This window comes from Diplotaxodon limnothrissa, linkage group LG7, assembly GCF_057381915.1.
Source record: "Diplotaxodon limnothrissa isolate DT_005_m linkage group LG7, D_limnothrissa_male_GT1.1, whole genome shotgun sequence".
NCBI lineage: Eukaryota > Metazoa > Chordata > Actinopteri > Cichliformes > Cichlidae > Diplotaxodon > Diplotaxodon limnothrissa.
The window spans coordinates 20,709,873-20,727,399 of record NC_140602.1 but is presented as its reverse complement, the minus strand read 5'-3'; the positions used below and the strand labels follow the sequence as shown (position 1 = coordinate 20,727,399).

General features: G+C 42.7%; 1 protein-coding gene across 1 annotated transcript; it reads left to right on the top strand.

Moving 5' to 3' along the window:
• The first annotated feature begins 778 nt into the window (after positions 1 to 778).
• Positions 779 to 2,333, top strand: LOC146628225 (uncharacterized). Its single transcript, XM_085359420.1, has 3 exons — positions 779 to 986; positions 1,411 to 1,525; positions 1,733 to 2,333. Exons 1-3 carry the CDS (start codon positions 829 to 831, stop codon positions 2,258 to 2,260), a joined length of 801 nt encoding a protein of 266 aa, XP_085215546.1. The 5' UTR covers positions 779 to 828; the 3' UTR covers positions 2,261 to 2,333.
• Positions 2,334 to 17,527: the final 15,194 nt, after the last annotated feature.

Below are 17,527 nucleotides of genomic sequence, written 5' to 3'. Positions count from 1 at the left end.
ATGCGGGGACATGATGAAAGTGATTCCTCAGACAATCCAGGGATTTTTAGAGGTTTAGTCGACTTGATGGCATCAATTGATCACGACTTGAGGCAACACCTTGAAAATGCTACTGTATTTAAAGGCACCTCGAAAACAGTCCAGAACGAGATCCTGGATTGCATGTTGGCAGTTCTGAGAGAAAGGATCGTGGAAGAAGTAAAGGCAGCGAAGTTTTTAGCCATTCAAGCTGATGAAACCACTGACATTTCTACACACTGTCAGTTAGTCATGGTGCTAAGATACATTGACCAACGAAACCGTATTCAAGAGCGTTTTTTTGAATTCATCAAGCTACCCAATGCTTGTGCAGATGCAATAGCCAGTGCCTTATCGGAGAGGCTGCGCTTCATCCTCCCCCAGGGACAAGAGAGAAAGTTGATCGCCCAGGCCTACGATGGGGCCGCTGTAATGAGGGGTACCACTGGAGGAGTGCAGCGTAAGATACAGGACATTTATGCTAACGCTCACTACGTACATTGTTATGCCCATCAGTTAAACCTGGTAATGCAACAAGCAACCTCCCACATCCCTCAAATCAGTCACTTTTTTTCCGACATAGCAGGATTCGCTTCTTTTTTTACTAAATCGAGCAAGAGGACTGCAGTGCTTGACGAGGTGGTGGCGCACCGACTTCCAAGTGCATCGGCAACCCGTTGGAACTTCAACAGTCGTGCTGTGAATACAGTGTATGAACATAAAGACGATCTGATGAGGTGTTTTCAGACCATCCGTAACAGTGAAGGATTTGATGCCCCTACAAAGAGAGATGCCGGTGGTTTCGTGAGAATGCTGGAAGACGAAGCTTTCTGTTTTTTCCTGGCCTTGTTTCACAAGATAATGCCACATGTAGACATGCTGTATAACCACCTACAGAAGAGAAACATCGATTCTGTCACCATCGCAGGGATCACCCAGACATTCATCAGCCGCATGCAGGCTATCAGGTAGGCATAAAAGCATAAATATGTAACCTAGAATAAATGTTAATTATCTATGCATAGATTCTATCAAATTCTCTGCATATATTCTGTGTTCTGTGACTTAAATGTTTAATGGAATTCAGATAATTTTGATTTATATCAGCCTTTGAAGTAATTTTATGAAAAATATTTGATTAAGTATATTTGATGAAGTATATTCCCAGTAATGATTTGATGTAGCCTATACCATAGGCTATTTCCTGAAATTATGGCCAGGGCCTTTATTTACTTGCACTGGTTTTCCCCCAGCCATTAAACCAGGTCCGGTTATTAATTAAATCCGGTAATTCCCGGTAATTAGAACACAACCTTTGTTTGGTTTGTGTTTGGTTAATATATCCCTATTCAGTTTTCAGAAGCCATTAATGAAACTTATGTATTGGATCAGGGAGGCACTTCCTAATCTGGTTGTGGATGAGGAGTACAGGGGACCTGTTCAAGACCCACCCACAAAGAGACGGAGAACATTGGGGGAAGACAGGCAACACCATTTGGCACTGGAGGTAAGCACTAGCTGCTTGGTCTGATTTAAATCGGATCATCAGATAAAATCTAATGACGATGCTGTCAGATGTCATTTGATATAGTGGTCATGACTGTTTTGTTTTGTTATGGACAGATTTTTTTTTTCAGAATAATGATTAACATGAGACATGTGCCAAAGTCTTACCACTGAATCTAACTCTTACCAATTATATATTATTGGATAGGTGTGCGACACCATTATGAGCCATGCCAAGGAGAGGTTTTCTTTCACCAAGCACCTTGTCAGCGCCACTCTGTTGCAAGGAGACTTGTTCCAACAACACAGCAAAAATTTTCCAGATGCAGCACTACAAACCACAGTGGAAGCCTATCCCTCATTGGACAAAGCCAGACTTAAAACAGAACTGTCCCTGATCTACGACAACGAGGAGTTTCAGAGTTGTAGTGGTGCGCTGGCGCTCTATCAGGTTCTGATGGAAAACAACCTTCAAGACACATTCACCGAAACTGTAAGTCTTCTTAACATCCTCATCACCACACCAATGACAACATCAGAATCGGAGAGGTGTTTCTCTACTTTAAAGAGGATAAAAACTTTCCTGAGAAACAATATGGCTCAGGATCGGCTCAACGCTCTGGCTATGCTGTCCATAGAGAAAAAACTCACACAAGAACTTCCTGATTTCAACACCAGGGTCATCGAGAAATTTGCCACTCAGAAAGACAGACGAGCAAAGTTCTTGTACAAATAAGAACCCTTAACCATATTTACTCTCTTTCTCCATCCCTCTCTCTTTCTCTCTTTAGCCCACCCCCCCAATCAGTTTACAGTTGTTGTTTTCAATAGTTATTTTTCATTCATTCAAAAAAAAAAAAAAAATCTGTTCATGTTCATTTTTACAAATCTATACAAATGGCCAGAATATGGTTGTTCATTTTAAATTTAAATTAAAATTGTGTTGTTTGATGTACTCATTAAATGGGTCATTTTAGTCGATATCATAAAAATTGCCCCCCCTGAGATTTTTTTCAGGAGCCGCCACTGGCCTGCTGGGATAAGTGTTAACGGCTGCCTCTATTGTTTTCCCCTCAGGAGGAGTGTGGGACGAGAAGGAGCAGTGAGCACGGGGAGTGCAGGGACACTGGGGCAGAGAGCACTACACGGGGACTTTTGGGAAGAAGACACTACACGGGAGTCTGGGAAACTGGGGATTTATTGTTGTTTATTTTCACCACCTTGTAAATAAACACTGTTGCACTGAAGAGTCCGGCGTTTGGGTCCTATTTCCCCATCTCCCCACGGTCTGCCAGCCAGACCGTGACAGATACGGTGACAGAACAAGAGACACACTGACAGAGACGACTGTATACTAACAGAACACAGAACACAGTTAGGAACACTAGCGACAGAAATCAAACCCAAGAGAATCAAAACACATCATGAAATCAAAGCTAACTAATACAAACAGAAAAACACTGAGTCCACAGACTCAGGACCGTGACAGTAATAAGCGAATGAATAATACAGAAAACAGAGATTGGAGACGGGAAACTGTTCTTGAAGTACAGAGAGAGATAGAGAGAGAGCTAGCTGTGAATGAAGTGTGATTTTAATAGTCGTGGAAGCAAAACAGCAAAATTCATGACGAGATTGATCAAATGTGAAGCGCAGTTTGCTGCTTCTTTTGCTGCTGGCTTGGCGAATTTTGGTTGGAGAGAGACAAAACCTGCAGCTCAGAATCATGGCAAAAAGACATAAACACAGCGCGGACCGGACGTATCAGGATCGCTAAGCTCCGACAGCGTGTCCGTCTACGGGCTGTCGGGTGAGAAAGCCGAGAGAGACAAAGCTGATTCTGATGCGTCGGTTCCGCTCTGTGTTTACGTCTTTGTGTGGAATGCGTGTACCTGCTCTCATTTGCTGTTTGTTGTTGAAATGGTTTTGTGAGCTTTAATCTGAGAATCTGGTGTTTCTGGCAAAACACAGTTATATTTAAAAGTCGATTCAGGATTTAATGAATTGATATCGCTTTATTCAAGCTACTCACCTCCCACTTCCACCTGCACTTTCAACTGGACCACGGCCAATCAGAGAGGTCCCGCCCCTTACTATCTCTAATTGGTTTAGTCCACGATAGGGGCATACTGGTCGTGTCCAAATTCATGGGCTGCATCCTCCTGAGGACCTGGCCTTCGCGGTCTACGTGGGCCGGGTCCTCAGAAGGTCGGGTAGGCCGGAAGTAAACGGCCGTGAAATTGGACGGTCTAGCCTTCTGATTAGCGTCACCGCTGTCTCGGTGGAGTTTAATAAACTCAGCCGTCTGCTCCTTGCTATCTAAAATATAACGGGACACTGGCGTAAATTCTCGACTGTCTCATACTTCTGTTTAATCAGTTTTGTTTGACGTTTAGTCAGCTGTGTAAAAACCAAGGAGGAACCCACCCGGGGGATTAATAAAGTTTTATTTTATCTAATCTTTTTTTTTTTTTTTTTGTCCCGTTTGGATCTATAGCCATCAGAATTGTTGTCTTGAGGCCAAGAAAGATGCCAAGCGGATTTATTTTACCAAGTGGATCATCATGGCCTTGCCATATTGGTCCGTTTGGTTGACCTTTATTATAATTATGAATTTATTTTATTTTCAGTTGCAAACGGGACAGACATAACTGTGGGATAGGACAGGGGGAAAGAATGAAAGAAAGAGGGGGAGAGAAAGAAAGAAAACCAAAGGGGAGAAGAGACGGTGAGAAGGGGGGGAAGAGAGAAAAAAAAACAAACAACAAAAAAAACTCCTGGGTCACCTGTATGGAGAAAAAAAAGAACAGAGGAGACAGCAAACAACAAAGAGCAACATAATAATAGAAAAAAAAGCACCATCACAATAAACTAGCTAGTCATAGATATCAATAGTTACTAAATAATAAACGATATTGTGCAGCACGCAAGATAGACAGCGCACAGTGTGCTTTGAGGCAGCAGCCAAGAAAGCTGTAGTCCGCGTCTGTGAATACCCATGTGTACACCTGTGTGCATACCTGTGTGGATCAGCATGCTTGCATTCCAAAGGTTTCTCCATGTAATGATCTGCTAGGGAGTGTGGGGAGCCACAGCCCTGTCCTTTATGGTATCAAGCAGGTATGGAGGAGATCAAAACTCCAGACATCCAGAGGCCCCCAGAACACAAGAGACCAAGGAAGACCCACAGAGGGGCAGCTGCGCCACTGTCCCAGTAAGAGCTAAGGAGAGTCCCAGATGAGGGCTCATTCAGCAGCCGCGGAGCAGAAGCCAGGGGGAGTTGCAGTGACGCGCCCGTGAGCTCCGCCGGCAGCCAGCTGTGCCTGAGTGACCGAGCCCCAGGCCGAGAGGCCGGGGTCACCCCACCTCCGAAATGGCCCGAGCGAGCCCCAATAAGCGGCCGCCAAGGAGTGAGCCGGTGTGTACCCGGACGCCCACCCCCAGATACAAAGAACCACCAACGCACCGACACCTGAGGGAGTCCGCCACCGGCAGGGGAAAGTGGTGGTGGGTGGAGATAGACCTCCAAACCTTGGAAGGCCCGAGATGTCCCCAGAGAGGTGGCGTCTGGTACCCAACCTGACATATAGACACAAACATACAGGCACACACAGACACAAACATCCATTCCCACCCTCATGCTCTCATGTGCACTTCACACTCAACCGACGTGGAGACAGACATAAAGAGACGCTGTATACACGATCACACTCCCCAAGCGTACTCTACAAACCGGGTCTAGGTACCCTTGCCCCTGGAGGGGGGAACCGCACCCAGACCCAGGTGGTGTTACCATTTTCCCTGTGTTGGGGAGAGGCAGACCGCCCCGAATCCGCAGCAGCAGGAAGGCTCCACACTCCAGACCGCAGTCGGACGGCCAACTCCTCCTCCTAGCCCCCCTGCTCCAGCAGGTCGCAGAGAACGGGGGTGAGAGAAGACTCCAAACCTCCCTCCACCCGCTCATTGTAATGTTGATGCATGTGTGTTCTAAGGTGCATTTAAAACCCAGGAGGGCATGGAGCTACCTGCCAGAGAGCAGCAGGTAAGCGCATGGTCCCTCCTGCTAGCCCTCAATGTCTACGTGTATTTAAAATTGAGAGGTGGGCAACGATGCCAGGGGTGGGGTGTACACCCTGATGGTACTTTGGACTCCGTGTATCGTGCCCACCCCCAAGATCCTATATGTATGTGTAATGAGAGTGTGAGTAATGTGAATGTCTAAGTTGTGGGATAAAATTGAGGCAGAGGCAGCCAGAAGGGGACAGAGGGGGGGGTAGCCTCCTCTGCACCCTGGTGACATACCCCTACTCCAAGGCCCTGCATGTGTGGGTGGTTGTGGTGGAGCGGGAGGAGGGAGGCAGCTGGAGATGGGGAGGGAAGGAAGGGAGGGGCAGGTGACCCCTCCCTGGGGCCAGCTCCCCCCGCTGACCCCAGTAGGCACTCCCACATTATTTTATCTAATCTAATCTAATAACTTTAATCTCAGCCAAACCGATTTACTCACGAACAAACAAAACACTGAAAAAAGCCCAACAATAACACTTTTAGGTTGTCTAAGTCACTTATATATTACGTTTAACCCGAGCAGGGAAAGTCCGCGGTGATCTGAAAATGATGTGCCGGGAGTTGTGCCGTTCTCGGCCGCATCGAGCTCCCGGCTAGCTATCGAGCTGGTGGGTAGCAGACGCCTCCGAAAACGTCGAAGCACTCTTGCAAATATGCGCTATCTCTCACCCCAACCGGTCGCAGCAGATGGCCTGGCCTCCCTGAGCCTGGTTCTGCCGGAGGTTTCTTCCTGTTAAAAGGGAGTTTTTCCTTCCCACTGTCGCCAAAGTGCTTGCTCATAGGGGGTCATTTGATTGTTGGGTTTTTCTCTGTATCTATGAAGCGCCTTGAGGCGACTTTTGTTGTGATTTGGCGCTATATAAATAAAATTGAATTGAATTGATAAACCGAGCAGATATTTGATGTTTACACAGCTACTTTCTCGCCTGAAAATGTGTTAAAAGTTTATTTTGTGACCCAGAAAGATTAGTATGAGTAATTTTAAAACTTAGTAGCGGCCACCATTGTTGGAAACTGGAGTTTGGCTGGGCTGCGCTATGAATTCTGGGATATGGTAGGCCACGAGGGACACATCCGACCCATCCTTCAAATTCGGGGAAAAGGAGAACGCATTTGTCGGCTGCATTCGGAGGAGTCTACGAATTTGGACCGCCTTTGGCGCGTCGCTGTGACGTAATCGGTCTACAAATGCGGCCTCAGGAGGATGCAGCCCATGAATTTGGACACGACCAATGTGTGTCTGTTGTTGACCACAGGGAAGGTTGCAGATTTTTTTTTTTTTTTTTTGCTACCCAAACATTTGGTCGCACAGGTGCAACCCAATATTTTTTTTAGTCGCACCACTGAAAAATTTGGTCGCATTTGCGACCAAATTGGTCGCACTCTAGAGCCCTGTACAGTGAAGTACAGCTGTGAAAACCGATTTGCCCTGTGCAATAATAAGAAAAGATAATTTCATCATATCAGGAACACAATGTCAAAATAACATTTAAATCCAGTCAATAAAGGTTATTTCTCCAACTATAAATGGCAATGCTATGTATGTAAAAGGTTTCATGACTGGTAGTGCTTTCTTTGCAGGTTCATATTTAGATGTGACAGTTTGATACATTCTTTGTATCGTGCTTTATTTTGTAGTGATGAATGTTGTAGGTCAGGTTTTCATGGGCTTCCTGCCACCCGCCCCCCCCAAAAAAGCTTTAAAAGCCACAATTGTGGTGACTCTCTTGTTCTTGTTTACACCTTTCTCCTCTCTAAATTGCAGCTGAGAACAGTTTGAGCGATGCATCCTCAAGGTTACCCAACTGAAGCCGTTCCATTGCAGGCTGCGAATTATGGTGGACTCCCTGGTCAGCCTGGAGTGGTCCAGCACACTGCTGTGAACATCACCGCAGGACAACGAGTCATCACAGAGCCCCCCAAAGACTATATCATCTGGTCGCTCTGCTGCTTTTTCTACTCAAACCCTTTTTGCCTTGGACTTGCAGCTCTCATTAATTCCATCAAGGTGAGTATATTGTGACACATTTTACTTTGTTAGAAATCACACCCTTTATGTGCTTGCTCTATGTGATAAAAGAAGATAAAGTTATCCAAAATATGGGGAAATTGATGTGTTACAGAAGCCAGAACCTTAAAGACATTGTGGAATAAAAAAATATATAAACAAAGACAAATATATATGTTTTCAATAAATTAACATGCAATATGGTAAAAGGTTAAAATTACACAAAAGAAAGGAGTTCAGTTAAATGAAATAAGAGTATAAAAAATATGCATACACAGTTAAAAAAAAAATCAAAATAAAATTTAATAGACCATTACATGAAAAACAAAGAATATGATACCGGAAAGAGCTCAGTATGATAAAATCTTAAAATAAAGTGGAAAAACAAAAAACATTCAATAAAAAACAACAAAAGGAAATTAATATTCTGTCTTCATGAAATTAACCACCTGAATTTATTTAAGCAATAAATCAAACAATCGTCTTACCAAAAGTAGTAAAAGCAACACGGAAGATATCAGATGACATTAAAATGTCTGAGTGTAAGAGAGTGTAGTGGACAGTGCAATGAAATGGCTTTGCTGAGACAGTACAGGACAAAGTAAACTATAAACACAGAACAGCTGATTCACTGTAACTGTAAAACTATATAAGCTACCGTCTTTTGCATTTTGCATGTTTAAAAAATATCTGTGCTTGCAAATAAGAATCTTAATATTTTCTGGGACTATGAAAGGATTATGTTTAACATCTGATGTTCTGAGTCTCTCTGGAATTGAACATGTGTTGGACTCCAGTTTTTAAAGTGTATAAAATACTTTCATCCATACTTTCATCCTTCCAGGCCAGAGACAGGAAGATGGTTGGAGATATGGATGGTGCACGAAGTTATGGCTCCACTGCTCGCAATCTCAACATTGCTGCCACAATCATAGTTACCACTGCAATCCTGATTTTCATTATTACATTCAGTGTTATTACAGCTAAAGCAGCTTCCTATTACAGTCACATTAACAGTTACAATTACAATCCCAATCGCTACAACTATCGATTTTAATTACTTTATAATCATTTTATAGATTATACAGTTTCCTCCTGCTGTGATGAGCCTACTCCTTTTCAAACAAATAATGGAATGATATTTTGTAATGATTGTGAAGGCACATGTTTGAAATGTTTGAAATAAAAATGAACTGAACTGAACTGAACTGAACATTTGTGTTTTCCTGCTTAGAATAAATTTTACAACCTTCTAGAACTTTTTAATCACATCATCTGGAGAAGACATTTGACAGAAATCTTAAATGGAAGTCTTCTCTATTTCTTTACTGATAAGTTTTATTTTCATACTTTGTTACTTGATAACAATATCCTGTCAGCAAATCATTGAGAATTAAAAAGCTTCATATTTCAATAAAGGTCCCTCTATATTACTGTTTTACATGTTTGTTTGTTTTGTCTTTTTTTCCCCCCCAACAAGTTTTATATACCAAGAGTGGGCAAAGAGACTGTAAACATACACGGCAGACGCAGTGGCATTTTGATGCTTTTTATTAAAGCTTTGACGGTTGCTGTCCACAACACACAGAGCTGCAGCTCTCCCACTGCCCGCTCAACACTGTCACAACAACACAACCACAGGACCCAGTACAATATTTAATTCGGCGGGGCGTGATTGCGGATGCCGTGCAGGTGCGTCCACCTCCTCTGCACGGCACCGCAGGCCACGCCCCACCACATACCCCCATCGCCCGACTGAGGCCGGGGAACCATCCGGTCGAGCGTACTCCCCCCACCGCGAGCGGGAGAGGGGATCAGCGTCGGCGCCCCCGGGCCCTGGCCAAGCGACGGGGAGTTGTGAGTTCAGGTGGCCGCCCGCGAACCCAGCAGCGTCGGCGAAGCTGGTCCGGAGGCCGGCCACGTGGCAGGTGGACGCGGCGCGGTCGGTACGGTCGTGCGCCCCGGCTCGCAGGCGGCTGGGCAGATGTCCGGCAGGTACCAGCCTCTGGTGGAGGTGAGGCCGCTCTGCTCACCCCGCTAACCTCGGGCTTCGGTGGCGCGGACTCCCTTGGCCCGGGCACCACCGACTTATCCCGCGGCTGTCACCATTGAAGTGATTGGAACACCTGACTATATAAACTTTGACAATGAAAGACCATACCCTAAAAGACTGGCAGCTGTAATTGCAGATAAAAGTGGTTCTACAGTATTGACTCAGGGGGCTGAATAATTACGCACACCCCACTTTTCAGTTATTCATTTGTAAAAATTGTTTGGAATCATGTGTGATTTTTGTTCCACTTCTCACGTGTACACCACTTTGTATTGGTCTTTCATGTGGAATTCCAATTAAAATTGATTTGTGTTTGTGGCTATAATGTGACAAAATGTGGAAAAGTTCAAGGGGGCCGAATACTATTGCAAGCCACTGTATATTGCATTTGTGGTTTATTTGTTTTACCATTTCAATCATACTGGAGTCAGGATCGGCTTCCAGCATGGAACAAACCACACAGTAGTCATCAGCATTACCTATAAACACACTGACATCCAACCTAACAGTTTTAAACAAAACTGAAAGTGCTATTGCAATACAAAAGCACATGACTCAACTTACTTTGATGTTCTAGCACTTAGACCCCCGGAGAGCAGTCAGTCAAATGCTGGAGTCATTCATATGTATATTAGGTCGTTACCTAGGAATTCTGGAGGGAGGGGAGTGGGGGTGAGTGATTGAGGGGGTGGGGGAGTGGAGTGTTTCAGTTTGCCATCTTAGGGAGAAATCAACACATGTCCTTTGTATGTCCTTTGTTATTGATGAAAACAGTACAAAAAACCAACCATTTGTACACATATTTACAAATAATGATAAAAAGTGAGTGAGTACATTTCAACATTTTCAGCAATCACTCACAATCCTGGCACTGCCATGGTATCTGTAGTCTGCATTTACCACATGTGTACCTGTAGCAGTGAACACATCGCACAGTGGCCTGATTTTTTTTGCATCTGTGTTTGACCTGACACGTGGCCCTTTTTCCAGGGCTCGGTGTGGAGGGTTGTGTCCGAAGCAACTGATCTTTTCTTGCCTTCTTCGCAGCTACATGAGAGCGAGCCAACTCCCTTGCAAGCTCCACCAGTAGGGATGGGTATTGATAAGATTTTAACGATTCCGATTCCATTTTCGATTCTGTTTAACGATTCGATTCTTTATCGATTCTCTTATCGATTCTTTTTTTTTTTTTTTTTTTAAAAAGGAGAACACTAAGGTCGATTAGCTCAGAGCTTTGTTTTATATCTTCTCTTTGAACAAGATAGAAATTTAGGAGTAACATGGCCTTACAAACCCAACAGTGAGATCTTGAGAGATCCAGCCTACGGCTCTTCAATGGGGTGTCACAGGGTCCCCAGGAAAAAAAAATGTAAATGTAAAATAATAAAATAAATATTCTTGTGAGACATATCACATATTGACGGGGTCGGGTTATGTTAAAAAGTATAAATTGTTATACTTTGTTCATTGGTTCAAAGGTACCCCACACTTCTTTTTTTGTTTGCTTGTTTGTTCTGGTGTATTTTTCATTTGAACTGTTACTCTGCCAGAGTACTCATATTTACAAGATGGCATTGAACGCCCCATTGGTGTATCAGGAAAACTATTTTGTACGTATGTTCCTTGAAGGGGATTGAAGTCGTTCTTTTTTCCACCGCAGCGAAGGGCTAGGAGTAGGAGAGGAGCTGCTGTATGTTTTTGTTATCGAATCGATCTGATTGTGAAATAAAGCATATGCAGTGAGAAAGCAACTCCAGGAGTCATCCCTGCCTTAAAGCTGCAACATTCTTCTGTAGCAATAACAAAGTATAACATAAATTGTTCTGTGGCAATTACACAAGAATATCCAGTAATGTCCCTGCCCACAATTAAACACATTCACTTACCAAAAATCGGGGGCATCTGCTGTGGCAAATGGGTGCAAGCCTTTGACCACAAACTTAGACACTGCTCGGTGACATTAGTCTATCCTGGCCTGAAAGGAGACGCTACCGGTAGACTGCAGCGAGAACTGCCAGCATCTGAGCCAGACTCTGTCTGTCTGTCTCTCTCATCATGGTCACCTACATGTACAGTAATGGCAGGTCTTGTAATAAGGCAGATTGCGCTAACATAATATGCACTGTTAGTTGATTATTTACCTGCCGCATTAACGGGAGAGGACGTGCAAACGTTAGCGCTGCTGCTGGGTTGAGAGTCACGAGTCCGGAGCGGAATTAAAAACGTGTGTCATCGCGTGTTTTGTGAGCAAATGCTTTTGCATATTCGTAGTGTTTCCTCCCTTAAATGAAATATCTACTTTGCAAGTTGCCCTGTTGTCATCGGTTCTCATAAAGTATAATCAAACTTTTGAGCGTTTGAGCCGCTTAGGCGCCGTGTTTCCTGCCAGGTAAATGACACTCCGCAACGTGGTGACGTCATTCGGGGCGACTGGAATCGATAAGGGAATCGTTTGCAAAAATGGCAAACGATTCCAAGGAATTGAAACAGTGGGAACCGGTTCTCAACAAGAACCGGTTTTCGATACCCATCCCTATCCACCAGGAAGTCCACCCGTCTTTCCTTCGTCCCGGTGCATGCTTGATACAGCACATGTGCATTCAGTGCTGCCATGTCAATCATGTTATAAAACACGGCGACTGGCCAGCGCCGTGTTCCTTTGCGGACAGCAACAAAGGAAATACACCCATGTGTGTTGATTTCTCCCTAAGACGGCAAACTGAAACACTCCAAGTTGGTGACTTTTGGAGATTTATTTCCCTGGATGATTGAGAATGCATCAAGATGAAACACAAAAGGAAGTTCACAGCTTTTAGCAGCTCCCCCACCCCCTCAATCACACACCCCCACTCCCCTCCCTCCAGAATTCCTACTTAACAGCCTAATATACATATGAATGACTAGCCAATTTAGCTTCCACTTCCACCATTTGACTGCTCTCCGGGTTTTATAGGTAGAAAGGTAGAAGCCTGGGGATGCTAGTCTAGCAGTTCGCAAGCAATTTCAGTGCAGTGCAGCCCAATGGCTTCTGGAGTGGACAGCACCCTAGTAACCTCTCCACTCAGAAGGTAGTGTTCGGCAAACTGTAAAATATGTTACAGTAATTACAATTGATTAACTTAATTCTAGTTAAATACATTAAATACAATTGCTTATTAAATACCTTCAACACTAAAACTCCACAACTGCTGGAGTCCATCTGCTTGTTGTGTGGCAGAGTCTCCATTTTCCAATCCACTCGCGACTCTTCCTTTCCTTTCATCTTCAGAACATTCCCAATAAAAACAAAACAAGTTTTTAAAATGTAGCCAGCATTTTGCTCTAAATAAAAAGAAAAAAAAACCCACAAACCAAACAACCCAAAACAGATAATTAATGGATGAATACCTCCAGTTACGCATAACTTTCCTTTCATAACAACCTTCATTTCCAAGACGGTCTAACAGCAGTACAGATTGTGAGGAGATTTTGACAACCTATTTGTATTTAGTAGAATATGTGTATTACACTCACTTTAGTAAACATAACCAATTGTAAGCATTTTCAAAATAAGAATATGCTGCTATAAAGAACAGTAAAACAAAAAAGAGAAAAAACACATGAGGTGTGAACATGTACCACAAGGATCCAGTGTGCACCAGAGTTCAGTGGGCACAACCAAATGTCCTCAGCTGGAAACAGAAACATCTGTGGAATATTTTTAATTTTATAAAGGTTTAGATTTATTTACATACACTATATAACCAATATAACATCCACATTACCTTGCTGACACATTTAAACTTCCCAGAAAACAGAGAGGTTGCAACAACGCAAGACAACTGATACACGGGTTTCTGACAAATGCAAGTTTTTTTTTTTTTAAAAGATTACAAAATTGTATAAAATACTTTGTGAAATAACCGGCATACGTTCTTACTTGCCTTTTGTTTCCTAATGAGGCAGTGCAGGTATGCATCAATGATCTGTTTGGATTAAAAGAATATTTTTACAGACCACCACTAGGACCAAAAATGATTATTTGACTTACCCCATCAGAAAGCCACCCACTGTCCTCCAGTGTGCGAAAAGAAGAGTCAGACAATTTGTATGGCCCAACGACTGCCTCCACACGCCCGGTGTCTTTTGCAGCCCAAAGCCACTTCACTAAAAAACAAAATATGATAAGTTTCTTTAGTAATAACAGTTGCCATTTGAAAAATCACGGTCAAGGGCCACAAGCGGTCAAGGGCCAACGGGGAGTATCCATTTGACTAGCCAAACTGGCAACAATTGACCAACCAGTCAGAATGAGATTTTTAGCTATGCCACCTTTTTCCTGTGTGCTGGGTTTCTGGGGGGTCACTGGTACAAGCTCTTCTGGTGCTTGGACTGATTTTACCTGAGCTATTTTTGGTGCAAACTGAATGACAGAGGATCTGTTATTTTGCAGCGCTTCATGATGATGCTGAGGACTGCAAGGCCACATCTCAGAAGATGGGCTACTCTCAACAGGTTCAGTTGGAGTTGAGACTTGGACAGGGTGGCTTCTTCTATAGGGTTTAATGTGGTCAATACTGTATAGACTTTTTAAAGTATTTCCCTCAGCATTTTTCAGTCTAACACATTTTCCACTGAAGTCATCAATTGTGTAGGGACCTGAAAAATCCGGTTCAAGTCTTCCTCCTTTTCACCCATGTTACCTCATATTTAGAAGCAGAATTTGATCCCCTACATTGTACACAACATTTTTGTACATTTTCAGGGCCCGCTTGGCGTATGCAACCTCTTGCTTGTCTTGTGACTTCGCAATGTTTTCTTGTGCAGTTTCTTTAACTGCATGTTGTGCTTCACTTTCAGACTGTACATAGTCACTGTACCTTTTGTCATCTGGCAGAATGATGTTGGAATCTAAAATTTTGTAGATATTAGCAATTAAAACAAGATGATATCATATTCATAAAGACATTACTGGGTTTTTTTCTTAAATGGTTTCAATTCTTTGTTCTAACATAGAATTTGACAAACACTCACCGGCACTTGAGCAGGCACTTCTGATGGAAATACTGCCTCTCTTCCATACATCAGAAAAAAAGGTGTGTATTTTGTTGTGACGTGTACTTTTGACCGAAGTGAAAACAGGGTGGGCTCTAGATACAGATCCCAGTTATTCTGCTGGTTATTCATCAGTTTTCAGGGGGGCTCTAAATGCAGGCATAGAAATATGTAAAGACAGTAATGAAAGTTTAATTAGAAGTAAAGAAATTAATAAATTATTAAGTAACAATTAAGTTTGAAAAACATAAGTAATGTTATTAAAAACAGATAAAAATTAGGCATACCTTTTTATGTTGTCATTGGTCTTTTCATCTAGACCATTGGTCTGTGGATGGTATGCTGCTGTGACACTGCTTTCAATTTGCAATAACTTGCAAAGATCAGAGTTGAGCTTCAACAGATAAGGACAAGGTTCTTATACTTCTTATACAAGCACACAAGAAAAAAATCTTTGACCCCAGTGAAGTAAAGTTAAAAAATGTAACTGAAAATTATTTAACACTTACTTCATTCACAAACTCTCTGCCTTGATCTGACAAAATCCTTTTGGGGCAGCCATGTCTACATATAATGGAGCACAAGTGCTGGGCTACCTCAGGTGCAGATTTTGTTTTTAATGGGAAAGCTTCAACCCATTTTGAAAAGTAGTCAGTTGCAGGAAGTATTAGTGATGTGCGATACCACTGATTTCCTTTCCGATTCGATACCAAGTACTTTTCAGGGTGGTATCGACGATACTGATCCGATACCGATACTTTATACAAAAAAAACGTATTTTATTTATTGTATCTCAAATTATAGCGTCATAATGATTACAGGACATCAGATTACTTGTTCTTATCACTTAATAACGCAGAGTTCATCATATAGAAATAAAAAAAAAACTGAAGTTGTGCGCTATTTGAACACGTTGCCTGCCTGCAGCATTAAAGGACTCTGTGAGAGACGTGTGTCTTGCCCTAGCAGCACCTGTCCCTCTCCTCTTCTTCAGTTCGTCTCAACATACACGCCTCATATTCTGTGATATGATTTACTCTGAGGTGTTTGACAAGGTTAGTGATGTTGCCACAACCAAACATGCCAACCCTCCCGATTTTTCCGGGAGAATCCCGGAGCCACCATTCTCCCGAATTTCCACCTGGACAACAAAATTGAAAAACCATATTGCAGAATTCATAGCGCGGCCGAGCCAATTCCAGTTTCCAACAATGGCGGCAGCTACTTAGTTTTAATATCACTCTTATTTCTCTTTCTGGGTCGCAAAAAACAACAACTTTTAACATGTTTTCAGGTGAGAATGTAGCTGTGTAAACTTCAAATATCTGAGCCGATCAACACATCGTCTTCAAACCCCCGCAGGCTTTCACAACTCGGGTTAAACATGATATATAAGTCACTTTGATAACTTAAAAATGTTATTGTTTGGCTTTTTCAGTGGTTTGTTTGTTCGGGAGTAAATCGGTTTGGCTCAGATTAAAGTTATTAGATTAGATTAAATTAAATTTAACTTTATTAATCCCTCGGGTGGGTTCCTCCGGGGTTTTCACACAGCTGAATAAACATCAAACAGAAAACTAATTAAAGAAAGTGTGAGACTGTCGAGAGTTTACGCCAGCGCCCGGTTATATTTTAGAGAGCAAGGAGCAGACGACTGAGTTTCACTCCACCGAGGGAACTCATGACGTACTACCCGGCTTTCTTTAGACCGCGAAGGGCGGGTCCTCAGGTGGAAGCAGCCTCTAAATTTGGACGCCCCCGCTGTTTCGGTGACATTTAATGTATTTTATCCGATAAATAAACCCTGTAAAATGTGCCCTTTTGAATGTCTCCCTAATTCCGAGGTCTCAAGGTTGGGAAAGTATGGCCACAACACCTCACTCTTGGAGCACTTTTTTGCCACATGTATCGCAAACCATGTCTCAGCTGTTTGTGGAGGTAAAATATGTCCGCACAATTACGCTCAGCCATTGTTGTGAGTGCGCACGCCAAGGGTATTTCGCACATGACTATGAAAGGCGGAAGAGGAAGTAGTTCCTTTGAATGTAGACAATCCGAATGTTATAGTTTCTTTCCACTGTGTTGCTGTTAATGATAAACTACAAATTTACTCTAAATTACTAAAAATATCGATATTTTAATGTGAGAATCGATTCTAGAACATAAATGACTGGTATCGGAGGAATCGATATTTCAGGATCGATCCGCACATCACTAGTAAGTATATACTGGAAGCCCTTGAAGTTTTAGGAAGAGGTCCAGTAAGATCTATACCAATAAGTTCCCACACTTCAGACACCTATCAAGGACAAATTAATAATTTGAATAACAATTTGTATAATGTACACATTAACATTTATGGTTAGAATTCGTTGGCAAACCCTCCTGCCTTTATGAATATGAGCTACAAGCATAGTTTGATGGGTAAATGGGGCATAATATTTACCTGAATACACTGCAACGGTTGCACAGCAGTCAGTGGTTTCCCAACTTTTTTGACACTGGTCACATTCCAGAATCTTTAAGGTAAAAATATTTATGGACTTCACGTAAATGGTCAACATTCTCATTTGTAAAAAACAAACACTTAATGACATATTCTCTAACGAACAAACTATTTAGCAACAATAGTTTGTGTGCGCGTCTTCAAATCTCTGCCAGGCCTACAGGTTATTACTGTAATATTTAATTCAATTCAATTCAATTTTATTTATATAGCGCCAAATCACAACAAAAGTCGCCTCAAGGCGCTTCATAGATACAGAGAAAAACCCAACAATCATATGACCCCCTATGAGCAAGCACTTTGGCGACAGTGGGAAGGAAAAACTCCCTTTTAACAG